The sequence below is a fragment of the Sus scrofa genome, chromosome 6, assembly GCF_054392235.1.
Source record: "Sus scrofa isolate SSC_HxYL_T2T_F1_AM1 chromosome 6, Sscrofa_HxYL_maternal_Yorkshire_Landrace_v2.0, whole genome shotgun sequence".
NCBI lineage: Eukaryota > Metazoa > Chordata > Mammalia > Artiodactyla > Suidae > Sus > Sus scrofa.
The window spans coordinates 49,246,729-49,264,601 of NC_139388.1; the positions used below are offsets into that span (position 1 = coordinate 49,246,729).

At 49.4% G+C, this 17,873-nt stretch overlaps 1 protein-coding gene across 12 annotated transcripts; it reads right to left on the minus strand.

Annotated features, from left to right (window-relative positions):
* Nucleotides 1-257: 257 nt before the first annotated feature.
* PRODH2 (proline dehydrogenase 2) lies at nt 258-14,309 on the minus strand. 12 transcript variants are annotated; one of them, XR_014804977.1, is made up of 11 exons: nt 14,095-14,299; nt 13,822-14,018; nt 13,594-13,732; nt 13,428-13,514; nt 8,090-8,170; nt 7,855-8,010; nt 7,589-7,755; nt 3,934-4,024; nt 2,485-2,595; nt 2,020-2,105; nt 260-491 (listed from the first exon to the last, which is right to left on the minus strand). XR_014804977.1 is itself a non-coding variant. In NM_001435419.1 (10 exon segments), coding segments are annotated over 10 exon segments (1,383 nt in total). In that variant the 5' UTR covers nt 14,269-14,309; the 3' UTR covers nt 258-306.
* Between the last annotated feature and the right edge of the window lie 3,564 nt (nt 14,310-17,873).

Here is a 17,873-nt window from a genome sequence, read left to right on the forward strand (position 1 = left end):
CTTGTCTGCTTTTCACCTGTGCCCTTCACCTGGGCGTCCACTGAGGTAAAGAAAAATTTCCACATCAGCCACTAACTGGTCTATTGCAGGACAGGCCGCCTTAGGGTGGGTGAGTGGGGACTTCATTAGTCTCTGATCAATGCCCTTACCATGCTCTAGGGTCATCTGGAGATCTCCCTTGAATTACAGGGACCCCTAGCTCAGGCTGACTGAGGTTAGCCCTTCCCCAAGGAGGCGGCTTCAGTGCAGGGCAGCCATCTGGGCAGCAGCTCAAGACCTTTATTGACCACATGACCCCTAGGGATGCTAATGGGGTACCCTCAGGCCCCGCCCCAGCAGCCTCCGCCGAAGTTCTTGGCTGAGCAGCTCCCGTTCCCTGCGGGCACCCCGCAGTACACTTCGGTTCTCCTGGGCCCTCCGGATCAGATAGGGGATGACCTCCTCCAGGGAGCCATAGGGGATGGACTTGTACACAGCATAGCCAGCCTGCCCTGGAAGGAGAGCATTGGCAGGGTGTGGGCTCATGTTTGGGAAGAGGCTCCCCCAGGCCCCATCTGGAACAGACTTCCATTTCCAAGAACGTGGTGGAGTAGGTGAGTGGGAGAAAATGTCCCCCTGAAAAAGCTAAAAATCAAGGAATCATTTAAAAAAAATTTCTCAAAGCTATTAAAATGCTTCCAAGAGAATAAGGAATTTACTAATTTTTTTTTTTTTTTGTCTTTTTGCTATTTCTTGGGCCGCTCCCGCGGCATATGGAGGTTCCCAGGCTAGGGGTCTAATCAGAGCCGTAGCCACCAGCCTACACCAGAGCCACAGCAACGCAGGATCCGAGCCGCGTCTGCAACCTACACCACAGCTCACGGCAACGCCGGATCGTTAACCCACTGAGCAAGGGCAGGGACCGAACCCGCAACCTCATGGTTCCTAGTCGGATTCGTTAACCACTGCGCCACGACGGGAACTCCGAATTTACTAATTTAAGAAGGGGGAGTTCCCGTTGTAGCTCAGGGGTAACAAACCCGACTAGTATCCATGAAGTTGCTGGTTCAATCTCTGGCCCCACTCAGTGGGTTAAGGATCTGGTGTTGCTGTGAGCTGTGGTGTAGGTCACAGATTCGGCTCAGATCTCTCGTTGCTGTGGCCGTGGTGTAGGCTGGCAGCTGCAACTGCAATTTGACCTCTAGCCTGGGAATTTCCATGTGCCATGGGTGCGACCCTAAAAAGACAAAAAAAGAAAAAAAGAAAAAAAAAAAGAAAGAAAGAAAGAAAAGAGAGAGAGAAAGTGAGAATCCAAAGAAGGCATGCACAAGAAGCATTCCTACCCTGAAGGCAAACTGAACTGCTGTTTGATGACTTCACATTTGAGGGGGTACATACGTGGGTACAGAAGTGGAGGCTCAGAGACTGACCAGGGGGAATTATAAAGAAGACTGTCCCCAGATTAATTTGGAATCCCAAAAATCTAGACCCTCAGGGTGTGAATTAACAAGAAATTAGCCCTCCCCCCAACTCCCGCCACTACACACACACCCAGGGAAGGACCTTGACCATAAGCAGAGCAAGGAAGAAAGAAAACAGATAAATACATCTCTGAGAGGGTATGGCCCTAACATTTTTGCAGCCCTAATTTGCACCCCTGGGATATCTCAAGAACCCTCAAGCTATGAATTTAAAGTACAGTGGTTTTGTACCCCTTAGTACCCAGCAGAAGGAAACATAAATCTTCCGGTCTCAGGCCCTGGGAAACAACACAATAAAGGTAACCAAAGCACACAGGAAACAAGATGCCGTGATCAGGAACCAACAAAAACAACAGACCCCAGACACAGACACAGGCCTGCAAGGCCTTCAGATCCGGGGCAGACCTATCTGGAAGGGTCTGGCGTTGGGCCGGCTGCAGGCGCTGGATGGGAGCCTGGCCAGGCCTTGTCTGGGATGGGGAGAAGGGATCTGGTTGGGAAAGAATGAGGCCTGGGGCTGGGACATGGGGGTGGGGGCTGGGGGATGGATCATTCATACCTAATGCCAAGGAGACATGGTCACACATCCCCAGAAGTTGTCCAAAACAGATGGGCCCATCCAGAGGGATGTCCAGCTCCCACATGCTACAGAAGAGGCCACGCTTCAGTCCAGACCGTGTGGCTGGATCTGGTGCTGAAAGTCAGCCTTTCTGCACACATAGGGCTGTTCGAGTTATTCACATATTGAAGCACTTCCAAACTCACTGATAAATCACCATTGCCCTGGGCCCTCTGAAAACTCCCCCGTGCATCCCAGCTCCTCCCCTGGAACCCTTGGACCTCCTCGTGCCCCAGCAAGTAAGGGGCGATGCCTTGCTCAGCTGGGGCCTATGGGACCTACAGGAGTAGCAGGGGTTAAATATTTTGACTCTCCTCCCCAGCTCCCCTTTGAACCTCTTGGCCCTCCCCTCGTTCCATGTCCGCCACCCTTTGGGGATCTGTCTCCCATTCCCCTACTTCATACCGCTTGGTTGCCTGGCGGACCGATTCCTCATTGTGGGACGCCACCATGAGGTGGCACGTGGGGCCACGATGGGCCACATGGTTCAGCATCAGCTCCAGGCAGCGGCTGTAACTGAAGGGAGATGAAGGTTCAATTTATGGCACCTGATGAGTGAGGATTAGGCTGTAGGACCTGAGGATTTCCGTCCGTGGGGCGCTTCGGGCAAGGATCCTGGAGTCAGGAAATACCTGCATCCCAACATACACAAAAAAACAAAAACATATGTAAATTTATAGGGGAAAAAAAAAAAAAAAGGAAATACCTGCATCCCACCTTCCTCAGCTACGAGGGACACACCCTCAGAGGCTTTTCCTTCTCTTTCATGGCGTTGTTGTGAGGATGGAGTGAGACAACGGTGGACATAAAGCCTTTGGCACAACGGCCATCTCTCAGCAAAGAGCCACATCCCATAAGATGACATTTACCCAAGGTCACTCACTGCAGCATTGTCTACAGAGCAGGATTAGCAGTGACCCCGATGCCGGTAACGGGGGACCGGCTGAATGAACACCCAGAGGACAGTGGAGCGCATGCAGCTGTAAAAGGACCAGGGGCTTGGGCACTGTTACAGAAGTGTAAAAAGACTGTCAAGGAGCTCCCGCTTCGGCACAATGGGATTAGTGGCGTGTGGTGAGCACAGGGACACAGGTTCAATGCCCAGTCTGGCACAGTGAATTAAGGATCCCGCAGCCCGGCATTTATTATATTTATAGTTGTACAATCATCATCATCAATTTAATTTTAAAGTTAAACCCCTTTGGATCTCCCATTGTGGCTCAGCAGTAACAAACCCAGCTAGTAGCCATGAGGATGCGGATTTGATCCCTGGCCCCGCTCAGTGGGTTAAGGATCCAGTGTTGCTGTGAGCTGTGATGTAGTTCAAAGACGAGGCTTGGTCCCAAGTTGCTGCGGCTGTGGCCAGCAGCTGTAGCTCCCATTCAACCCCTAGCCTGGGAACTTCCATATGCCTCTGGTGCAGCCCTAAAAAACAAAAATAAAACTTAAAAAAAATAAAGCTCAACTCCTTTGCTTGGAATTCTGCTTCCTCTGGGACCCTGGCTGACACGCACACATTGACTCATCTACTCTGAATCAACTCTGGGAGGCAGAGGTTCCGGTTATTCCCCTTCTTACAGAGGGAAACTGAGCTGAGCAAGGTAACGTCCCTTGTCTCCGTGTCACACACCTCCAAGTGGCCAAGCTCGAATTTAAACCCAGGCTGTGTGTGGCTCCAGGGTCTGGGCTCATTAACATCAGACTATTCTGCCTTTAAGATACCCAGCTGAGGAGAAAGCAAGGACCACAGGCATGATGCTTTCTGCATACATACACTCAAAAATCTTGGTGTTTGCCTGTATCTGCATTCAGGAACTCAGGAATCAGGTGTAAAAAACTAACAAAAGTGGTTACCTGCAGGAGCAGGGAGACCCAGAGTAGATGGGGCTGTGGGTGGAGGTGTTCATTTTCATATAATTTTTCATGTGTCTTTTTAGGGCCGTACCTGTGGAATATGGAAGTTCCCTGGTTAGGGGTTGAATCAGAGCAACAGCAACACGGGATCCAAGCTGCATCTGTGACCTACATTGAAGCTCAGGGCAATACCCGATCCTTAGCCCACTGATTGAGAGGCCAGGGATCAAACCCGCTTCCTCATGGATACCAGCTGGGTTCTTAACCTGCTGAGCTACATCAGGAACTCCAATTTTCATATCATTTTGATGGGTTGTTTGCGGGTCTTTTTTTTGGCTGTGACTGCAGCATGCAGAAATTCCCCTGCCAGTGGTTAAACCCATGCCACAGCAGCGACAATGCTGGATCCTTAACCACTAGACTGCTAGGGAACTCCCATATAATTTTGATGTTTGAATCATATGAATTTTTTTTTTTTTTGGTCTTTTTGTCTTTTCTAGGGCTGCTCCGGCGGCATATGGAGGTTCCTAGGCTAGGGGCCTAATCGGAGCTGTAGCCACTGGCCTACACCACAGCCACAGCAACGCCGGATCCTTAACCCCCTCAACAAGGCCAGGGATCAAACCTGCAACCTCATGGTTCCTAGTTGGATTCGTTAACCACTGAGCCACAACAGGAACTCCTGAATGTATTATTTATTCAAAATCTCTCTTACAACCTTAATGGTACTGCACTACAGCATAAGTGCAGAATTGCAACCCTCGCCCAGGCTTGGCGTGAATCTAAAATGCTGCAGCCGCTTTGGAAAACCATCCGGCAGTTCCTTAAAAAGTTAAATATGGGGATATCATATGACCCAAAGATTCTCCTAGAGACCTGAACTTTTGAGATAATTGAGAATGTACGTTCACATGAAACTGTGTACACGGCTATTGATGGCAGCACTATTCACAGTGACAAAAAGTGGAAACAGTCCCAATGTTTGTCAGCTGAAGAATGGATAAACAAAACAATGTCTGTGAGTTCCGGTCGTGGCTCAGGGGAAATTACTCTGACTAGTAACCACAACGACGCAGGTTCGATCCCTGGCCCTGCTAAAAAGACAAAAAAACAAAAACAAAAAACAAAAACCGTCTGTCCACCCAATGGAATAGTATTTAACCAGAACATGGAATGATGCACTGACTCATGCTCCATCATGGACGAACCTTGAAAACATTGTGCTGAGTGTAGGAAGCCAGGTACACAAGATCACATTTCATATAATTCCATTAATATGAAACATCAAAATACACAAAAGCCACAGAGACAGAAAGCAGATTAGTGGTTGCCAGGGACAGAGGGCAGGTGGGAATGAGAAGTGGCTGCACATGGAGATGGGATTTCTTCTTTGAGGTGATAAAAATGTTCCAGAATTAGACAGAGGTGATGGCTGCACCATCTTACAAATACACTAAAAGCCATTGAATTGTACACTTTAAAATAGCGGGAGCTCCTGTTGTGGCTCAGTGGGTTAAGAATCTGATGGAGTTCCCGTCGTGGCTCAGCAGAAATTAATCTGACTAGTATCCATGAGGACGCAGGTTCGATCCCCAGCCTCGATCAGTGGGTTAAGGATCCAGCGTTGCCGTGAGCTATGGTGTAGTTTGCAGACGTGGTTCGGATCTGGTGTTGCTATGGCTGTGGTGTAGGCCAGCAACTACAGCTCTGATTCGCCCCTAGCCTCGGAACCTCCATATGCCAAGGGGGCAGTCCTAAAAAAAAACAAAAAACAAACCTGACATAGCGTCCATGAGGATGAGGGTTCAATGCCTGGCCTCTCTCAGTTGGGTTAAGGTTATGGTGTTTCCACAAGCTGTGGCATAGGTCACAGATGCGGCTCAGATCTGGCATTGCTGAGGCTGTGGTGCAGACCTGCAGCTGCAGCTCCGATTCAACCCCTAGCCTGGGGACTTCATATGCCACAGGTGCAGCTATAAAAAGAAAAAAAAAACAAAAAACAAAAACGAATTTTATGGTATGTGAATTACATCTCAGTAAAAACAAATAATGGTGCCAGTGATTAAGCCTATGGGACACAAACGTGCCTAGGGGCCATCATGGGCCTTGGATGCAAGCTTAGTCTTGGTGGCTTGGCCACTTGCTCAGGAAGCTTGGTAAGTTCCTGTGGCTCTACAGCCCCCTCCTTGATCCACTGTGAAATGGAGTCAGGCTTTGAAAGCTCCCTGAGGACAGGGCCTGAGGGCCACCTTGGTTGCTACTGTGACCTGGGGGCCACCTTGGTCGCACAGGTCCTGATCTAAATCAGGTGGTTGGTGAGTTAGTGTTTTTGTTTGTTTGTTTGTTTGTTTTGTCTTTTTGCCTTTTCTAGGGCCGCTTCCCGTGGCACACGGAGGTTCCCAGGCTAGGGGTCTAATTGGAGCTGCAGCCGCCGGCCTACACCACAGCCATAGCAATGTGGCATCCGAGCCGCGTCTGCAACCCACACCACAGCTCACAGCAACTCCAGATCTTTAACCCACTGAGCAAGGCCAGGGATCGAACCCACAACCTCATGATTCCTAGTCAGATTCGTTAACCAGTGAGCCACGACGAGAACTCTGAGAGTAAGTGTTGAAAGAAGAAATTCCTTCTCTGCAGGGCTGTGGGAGGGTGGTCCAAGGAGCATCACTTGCATGGGGTGAGGTGAGGTGGGTAAGAATGTGGGTTCTAGAGCCAGTCTGCCTAGGCTCAAATCTTGGCCCTGCCACTTGTTAGCTTGGGGAAGTGATTCTACCTCTCTGTGCCTTGGTCTCATTCTCTGTGAAATGGGGATGATAAAAATAGTATCAAATGCTTGGGGTTGTTTATTCATTCAACAGATCTGTACCAGGAGTTCCCTGGTGGTCTAGTGGTGAGGATTCAGTGCATTCACCCCTGTAGCCAGGTTCATTCAAGCTCTGGCCTGGAAACTGAGATCCCACATCAAAGTTGCTGCAATGTGGCAGCCACTAAATAAATAAATAAATAAATAAAAATAAAACCCACCACCACCAAAGAACCTGGACCCGTACCATGCAGCAGGCACACTTTTAAGCCTTGGGAGGTCAGCAGTGAACAAGTCAGAAAGCCCTGCCCTCCTGGGCCCACATGCTCATGGGGTAGACAGTGAGCAACTGAATGTGAAACCTCAGCTGCTGACAAGTGTTGGGAGAAAGAGAAATCCAAGAAGAGAGTGGATGTGGGATGTTCCTGTTTTTGACGGGAGGACAGAGACAGTCCCTTGAGAAGGTACCAGTAAGTACATGTGAGGGATTGAGCAATGCAGCTGTCTGCAGGAAGCACGTTCGGGTCAGGGGGAACAGGAAGTACAAAGGCCCTGGGGTCATCAAGGAGGCCAGTGTGGCTACAGTGAAGTGAGTGAGGGGACAGGATTGGGGCTTATGGAAAGTGTGCTGGCTGCCGTGAGAGAGTCAAGATTTGACTCAGGTCTTAACAGGTCCCTCTGGCTGCACCTGGGGACGGAATGGGGAGAGGGGACAGAGGACCGAGCAGGGAGCCCAAGGGGGAGGCTGCTGTTCAGGTGGGAAGTGACAGTGTCCTGGACGAGGGCAGAGAGGGCACTCAGCACCCTGGGAGGTGATATTACTCAGAGGCCGGTCCAGCCCAGACTCACCTCTGATTGGTAGCCTCATAGTCAGGCTGAGTGGGGTCTTCAGTCCCCTGGAGCCGGGCCAGCTCTCTCTCCTTGTCCAGATATGCCCCTCGTACCAGCTTCACTCCAAAGGCCAGGCCAGCCCTGTCTGCGGCCCCAGCATCTCGCCTCAGCCGCTCGTAGGTGTCCTGGCAGAGCATGGGGGCAGCTTCAGGTCAGGAGGGAACCGGGATCCCAGCCTGTGATCTACCTGCTGCCCCACCCCGCACCCCCAGGGCACCTCGCACCTTCAGATAGGCCTGGTAAGTGTTCCACACCCAGGGCCCGCCTTCCCTGGGGCTGTTCCAGCGCACAGCCAGGGCGGCCACCAGCAGAGAGAGTGTAGGGTTCAGCGAGGTGTACTCAGCATCCACCAGGAGCCTCACGTGCTGGGCCCGGGCATGCTGAGGGGGAGAGACTGTGGTGGGGCCCCCAGGGGTGACCAGCAGGTGCAGTGGAGCCAGACCAAGGCAGAGGTGTTACCTGTACCACCCGGTGCAAGCGGCTCAGGGAGGCCTGGAGATGCCGGTTTTGCTCAGTGTTGAGGAAGGAGACCTGGAGGTCCTGGAGGGGCAGAGGGGAGGTGAGAGCAGCTCAGGGCTACTGGACCCTTCCAGGGCCTAAGTCCCCTCTCTCCAACCACAGAGAAGGGAAAAACAGTTTCGAAAGTGTTAGCAGTTTGAAAAGTAGTTACATCATATAGATGCTATTTATGTGGGTAGAGAGAGCCCATCGGTCAAGTGCCCAGAATCTGAGTTTGAATTCTGGCTCCACCACTTACTGTGTGGCCTTGAGCAAGTCATACAACCTCTCTGGGCCTCAATGTTCTCCTCTGTAAAATGGGGAGGATGGGAGTTCCTGCTGTGACGCAACAGGATCGGCAGTGTCTTGGAAGCACTGGGTCGAAGGTTCAATCCCTGGCCGTGCACAGTGGATTAAGGATCTGGCGCTGCCACAGCTGTGGCTTAGGCTGAAACTACAGCTCAGATCTGATGCTTGGCCTGGGAGCTCCACATGCCGCAGCGTGGCCGAAAAAGGAAAAAAAAAAGGGAGGATGATAGTATCCACCTGTGGAGTTGCTCTGTGAATAAGAATTAGTTAATATGTGAGCTGTGTCTGGACATAAAAAGCAGAGGACAGTGCCAGCATGTGATAAGCACTCAATATGCCTGTTATATACTATCTTACTTATTGATCTTCATATACTATCTTATACTATCTTATTTATTTAATCTTCACAATGATCCTCGTAGGCAGATGTTATTCTAAGCCCCATGTTCCAGTGAGGAGACCGATGCTGGGAGAGCAAAACGACTTGGAATAAACAAAAAAAAAAGTATTTGGAACAGTGGCTAGCTCATAATAAGTGCCACAAGTGTGACCTCGCATTAGCCTCTTGGGACCTCAGTGTCCACATCAAACGTCAAAGACCTCGTTGCGGAGTTCCCGTCGTGGTGCAGTAGAAATGAATCTAACTAGTATCCCTGAGGATGTGGGTTTGAGCCCTGGCTTCACTCAGTGGGTCGGGGATCCAGTATTGCCATGAGCTGTGGAGTAGGTCACAGATGCAGCTCGGATCCCGCGTTGCTGTGGTTGTGGTGTAGGCCAGCAGCCATAGCTCCCATTGGACCCGTAGCCTGGAAACTTCCATGTGCCCCAGGTGCAGCCCTTAAAAAAAAAAAAGCAAAAAAACCCACCCCCAAACAAACTCTGCAACTCCCAAGGCTCCCCAGTTTGGCCCTGCTGCTCTCACCTCCTTCCCACCCTGCCTGGCCCACTGCCCCCCAGGCTCACTGCCCGCCTCAGCCACCCCACCCCCCTGGTGCTATTTGAATATGCCAGGGGCCATCCCACTTCAGAGCCTTTGCTCTGGCTGTTCCTTCCACCTGGAACACTCCTTCCCCCAGATGTCACCTGCCTCTGTGCTGGCTCTTTCTCCCAGTGTCCCCTGCTCTATGAGGTCTTCCTGGCTGAATTTGTACCTCCCTATGGCACTCTCCTTTCCCCTCCTCAGCTTTCTGCTTCCCTATGATGATGAGTTATACTAGTTACATATTGGCTTTGGTTTTAATGGTTGAGTGTCTCTTGCCTCTCCCTAACTAGAAAATTAGTGCCTCTAAGGGCAGAGATTTTGTCTGTCTTGGTCATCAAGTCCACACCTGGTGCAGCACCTGGAATGTGGCAGAAGTTCGGCGAATATTTAGGGAATTATTACATTTCATTCTTTCCTTTTCTTTTTTTTTAGGGCCGCACCTGTGGCATATCGAGGATCCCAGGCTAGGGGCCGAATCAGAGCTGTAGCCGCCGGCCTAGCCACAGCCACAGCAACGCCAGATCCAAGCTGCGTCTGCGACCCACACCACAGTTCATAGCAATGCCAGATTCTTGACCCATTGAGCAAAGCCAGGGATCGAACCCGTGTCCTCATGGATACTAGTTGGGTTCATTACCACTGAGCCATGGTGGGAACTCCAGGGTATTGTTACATTTGTAATGTGGAAGCGATAACGTCCCTAATTCATGCACAGTCTTCTTAAGGGGGTTCACGGGTGAATGTGAGCTGCGGGTGACTCGGGCAGTCCAGCTGGGTTCAAAGAAATTGGGAGGTTAAAGAAAGAGGAACGGATGGAACAGCCAACAGGATGGATACGGACCCCTTCTTGGGGGAGAAAACTCTCTCCAGGAGGAGGGAAGAGTGAGGGGCACCTGCCCAGTTCTCTTCAATCAGAGAATGTCAGAGCTCCCACTGCGGTGCAGTGGGATCGGCAGCATCTTGGGAGCGCTGGGACTCAGGTTTGATCCCTGTCCGGCACAGTGGGTTAAGGATCCGACGTGGCCATTGCTGCGGATTTGTCTACAGCTACAGCTTGGATCTGATCCCTGGCCTGGGAGCTCCATACACTTCTGGGTCCAAAAAAAAAAAAAAAAATCGGAGAACTGTCCTGGGGAGCTCTGGTGTGTGAGCAGCCTCGGAGGGCCTACTCAGTGCCAGGCGCTACCCCAGGTCTCCGTTTACCCTTCACCACTCTCTGAGGTAGGGGCTATTATCATCCCCATTTTACAGAAGGGGGAACTCAGGCACAGAGAGGTGAGATCACTCTTCTAAAGTCACACAGCTTGATCTGGGATTTAAACCACACCTTCTAGAGAGCCTGAGTTCTTTTTTGTTTTTTGGTTTTTTTTTTTTTGGCCTCCCTGTGGCATATGGAGTTCCCAGGGACCAGATCCAAGGCACAGTTGTGACCTACCAGATTCTTTAACCCCCTGTGCCAAGCTGGGGATCGAACCCTCATCCTGGTGCTGCAAAGACCCTGAATATCCCATTGCACCACATCAGGAACTCCCAGAGCCTGGGTTCTTAAGCATCACCCTACACGCCCACTCACTGGCAGAGTAAATGTCTCTCTCGAACACATAAAAACCACTTAGGACAGCGAGTGGCCCATTGTGAGTGATCTGTAAGTTTTCCACCATCAGTTTATTATTTCAACCTCATTTGCTCCATTCATTTATTCATTCATTTGACATACGTTTATCATAGCTGGTCTAGGGGCCAGGGGCCGGGATATGGCCGTGAACGGGACAGCCACGAACTGCGCTGTGGAGACCACAGATGGGTGGGAGCTGGGAGGGGGGACTAAGTTGGGGACGGGAGGAAGGGGCAGGTTTGGAGAGACCCCAAGGTCAGTGGGGTATGGAGTCTGGGGAACGTCGGCGGAAGGTGTCCAGGTGTCCAGGGAGCTCAAGGGAAAGGCTGGGGCTGGAGACAGAAAGGTGGGCATCATTAGTGCAGAGCAGGGAAGCTGAGGCTCTGGGGGGTGGTGAGAAGGCCCCTTGGAGCGGAGTAAGATGTGAAAGGAGAGACAGCCAGGACCTAGCCCGGGGAAACCTCCGTATTATTTGAGCCAGGCAGACTAAAACCTTACGAAGATGGAGAACGAACCAGTGGAGATGGATAAGGGAGACCAGGTCTGATGGTCTTGGGGAAGCCAAGGGAAGCAAATGCCACCGAAGGAGGAGGGTTCCTCTGTCATTGTGAAGATGCCAGCCTGGCAGGGGTTTTAGGCCTTAAAATCATCCTGGGAAGAAATTACTATCACCGTCCTCACATGAGTAAACTAAAGCTCATGAAGAGGTAAATCTCGTTACACCCTAAGGCTGATCCTTGAAGCCCTAAGACCTGTAACATATTTTTACAATTACAAATTGAAATAAGAAACATCAGCAGGTGCCAGGAAGCATTATTTGTGGTAGCGGAGACCCACAGGCCACCCAGGTGTCCATCCCAGGAGAGACAAACCACAGGGCCAGAAGGAGCAGTGGAAATACTGGGTGAGATGCACACAGAGAGGCTTGAAGGCTATTAAGTTCAGAGGGCTCAGTGGAAAAAGTAAGTAAACAGAGTGTTACTTGTGTACATTTCAAACTATATCCCCAAGATGGATGGAGAAGGGCACAAAGGAACTTTCTGCAGTGATGGAAATGTCTAATAGCTTGATGGAGATTTGAATAGCTCAGGTGTGTATTGGTCCAAACTCATCAAAGGGTACATTTACAATGTGTGCGTTTTATTGTTATGTAAGTTTCACCTGAAAATAAATTATTTCTGAGCTCTAACTAGGGGATGTGCATTCTGAAACATCTGAGGGAGAAGTAAAATGCATCAAAAAAATACGATGGATTGTTGGATGGATAAAAGAATGGATGGAGGATAGATACGGTCTTAAAAAAAGTCTAGTTAAATGTTAACAGTGGCAGGTATATGGGTGCCCATTGCAAAATTCTTTCAGCTTTTTCTTTTTTTTCCTTTTTTCTTTTTTGGCTGCCCCATGGCGTATGTAGTTCCTGGGCCAGAGATCAGATCTGAGCCTCAGTTGTGATCTACACCACAGCTGTGGCAATGATGGATCCTTAACCCACTGTGCCAGCGGGGGATCGAACCTGCACCCCAGTGCTCCAGAGATGCTGCCAATCCCGTTGCACCACAACAAGAACTCCTCAACATTTCCATATGTTTGAAATTTTTCATAATAAAATGTTGAGAAAATATGCCCCCAAATAGCATATACTTGGCAAAATAAAATCACGATGACAAAGAAATATACATTATACAGGATGGAGTGGTTGCCAATAGCAGGGAGGGTATGATTTGGAAATGAAGAAGAAATGAAAGAATGAATGAGTGAATGAATGAACCAAAAGCCTATTGGTCTAATCATAGCTCCCAGCTAGTCAGCACGCACCAGCAGAGCTGAGTTGATTGATAAAAGATTGAGTACTTGCTTCTAGTTGCTGAAGAGCTGCCATCTCCATCCCGCCTCTGGGAGCTCGGCAGCCCCCAGGCCCCTCCCCTAAAATCCCCAGGCGACCCATGTTCTTTCTATTCATTCCAGCCATGCCCCAGGGCTGTAGCCACATTTATTCAGATCTTTTTAACCTTGGAAGTAGAAGTAGTTAAATGGCTTGGTGGGTTTTTTTTGTTTTGTTTTCGGAGGTTTTTTGGGGCCACACTGATGGCATATGGAAGTTCCCAAGCTAGGGGTGGAATCGGAGCTGTAGCTGCTGGCCTACACTACAGCTACAGCAATGCCAGATCCAAGCATCATCTGCAATCTACACCACAACTCTCAGCACCACCCAATCCTTAACCCACTGATCGAGGCCAGGGATCAAACCCGCATCCTCATGGCTATTAGTCAGGTTCATAGCCTGCTGAGCCACAACAGGAACTCCTAAATGTTTTGCACACGCCCCTGGCAGGTGCCTGCCGCCTCCACATCCCCCACTAGTCGTTCCATCTCTCCCAGCCTGAGGTCCTTACCCGCCCAGAGTCCATGGCTTCAGCCAGTCTCTTGGGGCTCAGCTCCAAGGAATCCCCTGGCCTTCTGACCCATGAGGTTAGCTCCTTCTGGAATGGGGTGGTAGTGGGGGGTGAGGGGGACCTGGTGGGCAACAACACTCCCCCTCCCCCCTTGCCCCTCCCTTACACAGAGCTGAGTGCTGGCCAGCGCTGTAATCTTCAGTTGCATGAGGATGTCTCCAGTTCGGCCAGGGGTCTCCAGGAGGCCTCGTGACAGGTCCACACATCGCAGCATAGCCCTGAGGTTCCCCTCATACCAGGCCTCACTGCCCAGCCAGCAGGCGTCAGGGCTTGAGCCCACTAACCCCCTTCCTTCCCAGCCTCCCGCCCCCCTGGGCCCTGGCCCCCTACTCACCCAGTCTTGACAGCTGAGTCTGGCTCCTCCTCAGTGGGCACTGCCAGGAGGGGCCGGAGGCCTAGGGTCTTGAGCTGTTGGACACAGCCCGTCACCTCCTCTGCGGTCTCACCAGCCACAAACTGCCCATAGATGGATGCTCGGAGAAGTGCGCCCGAGAGCCGGGAGCCCAGGAGTCGCTGAGACCAGGCTTGGAGCTGGGGTAACAGGGAGCGAGGCCTTAGAGCCTGGCCCTGGGTGTCCCCTAGGCCCATCCCCGCAGTCACTGCTCACCGCCAGGCCATGGGTGACCAGAGGGGGCCAGGCACACAGCCGTAGCACCAGCAAAGCCCGGGTCAGTTCTCCTGTGCCCTTGAGGTGAAAGGCCCCACCATCAAAGTTCGGGGGCTGCCAGCCCCCAGGGGAGGGGCTAGCTTGCGAGCAGAGCGCACGACAGGTCCGGAGCATCAGGAGTCCTTCACCGCTTCCACACCAGGTCAGGGGGCTCTGGAGGTAGCAAGTTTACCAAGTGCCCCTTGCCCGACCAGGGGCAGTGACTGATTAACCAGGCAGTACCCAGGGAAAGGCAAATCTTTAGGATCACAGGCTCTTTGGGGGGGGGTAGTTAATTATTAACTTATAGGGACAGAGTTCAGAATAATGGGTATGGGAAAGGCAACCCCCAATAATAGCCCCCAATGACCGTCGGCATAACAGCTCACGATTATTAGGTGCCCATCATGTACCAGCGAGTGTTAAGGAAGAGTGAGCTCTGGGAACAAGACAGTGTGGCTTTGTGATCTTGGGAAATCTCTTTTGTTGCAATTGTTTCATCTTAAAGTGGGAACAAATATAGTGTTATTGAACAAATTTGAAAATGCATGTAACATTTAACCCATCTGTTCCATACTGAGTATATATCCTGGAGAACTTGAACTTGAGCATAAGGGAACCTATACAGGAAGAAATGTTCACAGCAGCACTATTTGTAATAACCTTAAATGGGAACCTCTCAAATTTCCATCGAGTGGAGAATGGATGAAGACTTTGTGGTATATTCATACAATGGAGTACTATACAGCAATGAAAAGGATAAATTACTGATACACACAACCACCCAAATAAATCTCACATATGTAATATTTCATGAAAGAAACCAACCACAGGGTTCCCACTGTGGTGGGAATGGGGTCGGTTGCATCTCTGAAGCTCTGGGATGCAGGCTTGATCATCAATCTGGCATAGTGGGTTAAGGATCCAGTGTTTTTGCGGCTGCACCATAGGTTGAAACTGCAGCTCAGATCTGATCCCTGGCCTGGGAACTCCATATGCCAAGGGGTGGCCAAAAAAAAAAAAAAAAAAAAAAAAAAGAAGAAGCCAGACAACGACTAAATGGAATATGCTGTATTAATCTATTCAATAAACTCCAAAGCATGGACAATGAAATGGCAACATACGTGGGTGGTCAAACTATAAAGAAAAGACAAGCAAGGAAATCCTTATCACGCAAAAGTTAGAGAGGTGTTTAGCTCAAGGAATTGGAGGAGTTGTAACTGGGTTGAAGCTTATGGGGGCTTCTGTGTCTTTTTTCTGAATTCTGATTATGATTCATCATTGTTCACTTATAAGTATTTTTAAAGCCATACATCTACAATTTATACTTTTGAATGTACAATTCATAATAAAGTAAAAGTAAGAAATTAATCACAGTATCGGTTTCATGGAGTTGTCATGAGGATCCTGGGAGCCCATGGAACTCAGAGCCTGGTACACAGTATATGCTCCATACCTACTGGCTGTGGTCATTAAGTGCTGTGTATGTCCAATCTCATTGGTGCCTCTGCTCCTGTTGGTATATGCCATTAATCACCCCTGTGTTAAGGGATCCCCCAAACCACCTCAGGTTCATGGATTTGGTAGAAGGACACACAGAACTCAGAAAAGCTTTTTCCTCATGGTTATGATTTATTAGAGTAAAAGGATACAGATTAAAAAGAGCAAAGAGAGAAGTTCCCTGGTGGCCCAGTAGTTAAGGACTTGGCATTGTCAATGCTGTGGCTTGGGTGGCTGCTGTGGCATAGGTTCAATCCCTGGCCTGGGAACTTCCGCATGCCATGAATGTGGCCAAAAAATAAATAGATAAAAATATTTTTAAAATTTAATATAGCAAAGGGAGGGAGTTCCCACTGTGGCACAGTGAGTTAAGAATCCCATTGCAGCTGCTCAAGTCACTGCAGAAGTGCAGGTTTGATCCCTGGCCTGGCACAGTGGGTTAGAGGATCTTTTCAGCTGCCGTGGTTCAGATTCAATCCCTGCGCAGGGAACTTCCATATGCCAAGGGTATAGCCATAATAAGAAATAGCAAAGGGAAGAAGCCCACAGTACTGGAGACACCAGGACAAGCTTCTTCTTGCTCTCTCCCTGCAGAGCCTAGTGAACAGCACTCAATTCTCCCAGCAACAACGCATGAAAACAAACATGGAGTGCCCGGGCCAGGGACACTCACGTGACCTGTGGTATCCAGGCTTTTTATCAGGAGTCAGTCCCACAGGCATGGCTGACCACCTCCCAAGTGACTGACCTTGGTCTCCATCCCCTCCAGGACTATCTTTGGAAAATACAGTATACCACCACAAAAAACAAAAGATTCAGACCTGCAAGAATTTCAGATATTGGAATTGTCAAAATCAGACTATAAACTAGCCCTTTGTGAAATGTTTAAAGAAATAAAATCTGCAATCACAAATATAAGTATGCAAAACGAGAGTATCAGGAATGAAAAAGTAGATTTGAAAAGTAAAACAAAAGATGCAACTTTTAGGATTAAAAATGTAATAAAGGTAATTTCCAAAATAAAAATAAAAACTTAGCATATTAGATGTAGCTGAAGATAGAACTATTGAACTGAAAGATTTATCAAATGAAATTACACAGTACAAAGAGACAAAGAGATTGTTATATGAAAAAGTGGTTAAGATACATTGAATATGTATTAAAAATCTCAAAAGAAGAAATAGAACGGAGGAATGGCAATCTTCGAAGAAATAATGGCTGAGAATTTTCCAGAACTGATAAAAAACGTGAATCCACAGTTCTAAGAAGCAAGTATATCCTGAACTAGATAAATAAAAATAAAATTGTGCAACATTGAAGATAATCAGATCCATTATTTATCTCTGCATCCTCCAAAGTATAGCATGGGCTGGATGCCCCACAAATTTTTATTGAATAAAAAGGGTGGTCAGAAGTTCCCACTGTGACTCAGTGGCTTCAGAACCTGACATAGTGAGGATGTGGGTTTGATCCCTGGACTCACTCAGTGGGATAAGGATCTGGCATTGCTGCAAGCTATGGTCTAGGTCACAGATATGGCTCAGATCCGGTGTTACTGTGGCTGTGGCATAGGCCGGCAGCTGCAGCTCCATGTCAACCCCTAGCCCAGGAACTTCCATATGCCACAGGTGCAGCCCTAAAAAGAGAAAAAAAAGAAAAAAAAATGGCAAGGAGGTAGAAACAACTAAGGAGGAGAAGAGCATTTCTTCTGATCGACCTGAAACACTAAACTAGAATGAGGGAACATTAAGCTGAAAATGACAGTGTGTGGGGTGGGGGGAGACTAGGTGGGGAGACTTGAGTTCCTGGCAGAACAGAGAGAATACAAGATGCTGCTCAGCAGTAGTCCTGGAATGTTCCCAAATGTTCCCACCAGATGGTCCTTCGGTGGGAGCTCACTCACTTTGTGGTGGGAGGGGAAAGGGCTTTAATATTAGCTCAGAGGCAGAGTTCTAAGTGGGAGAGCAGTTGTAAGGTCAGAGTCTTCTCATTGCTTCTGACTGGGCCACCGGATGACCCCTACGCCAATCACTGGGCTTGGAAGATAAGATCCTCCGATTGGCCATATCCGAAGGACCTGCTTATTGGTCCTTGGACAACCGACAAAGCACAAAGCGTATTTGAAGTAAGGGACTAGGCACTGATGCGTCCCCAGAGAAGACTGCATGTCAACAGGAAAAAGGTCAATGAACTCTGGATGAGAGTGGTCTGGATGAGAATTCTGGTGGTTCCTGGAGAGA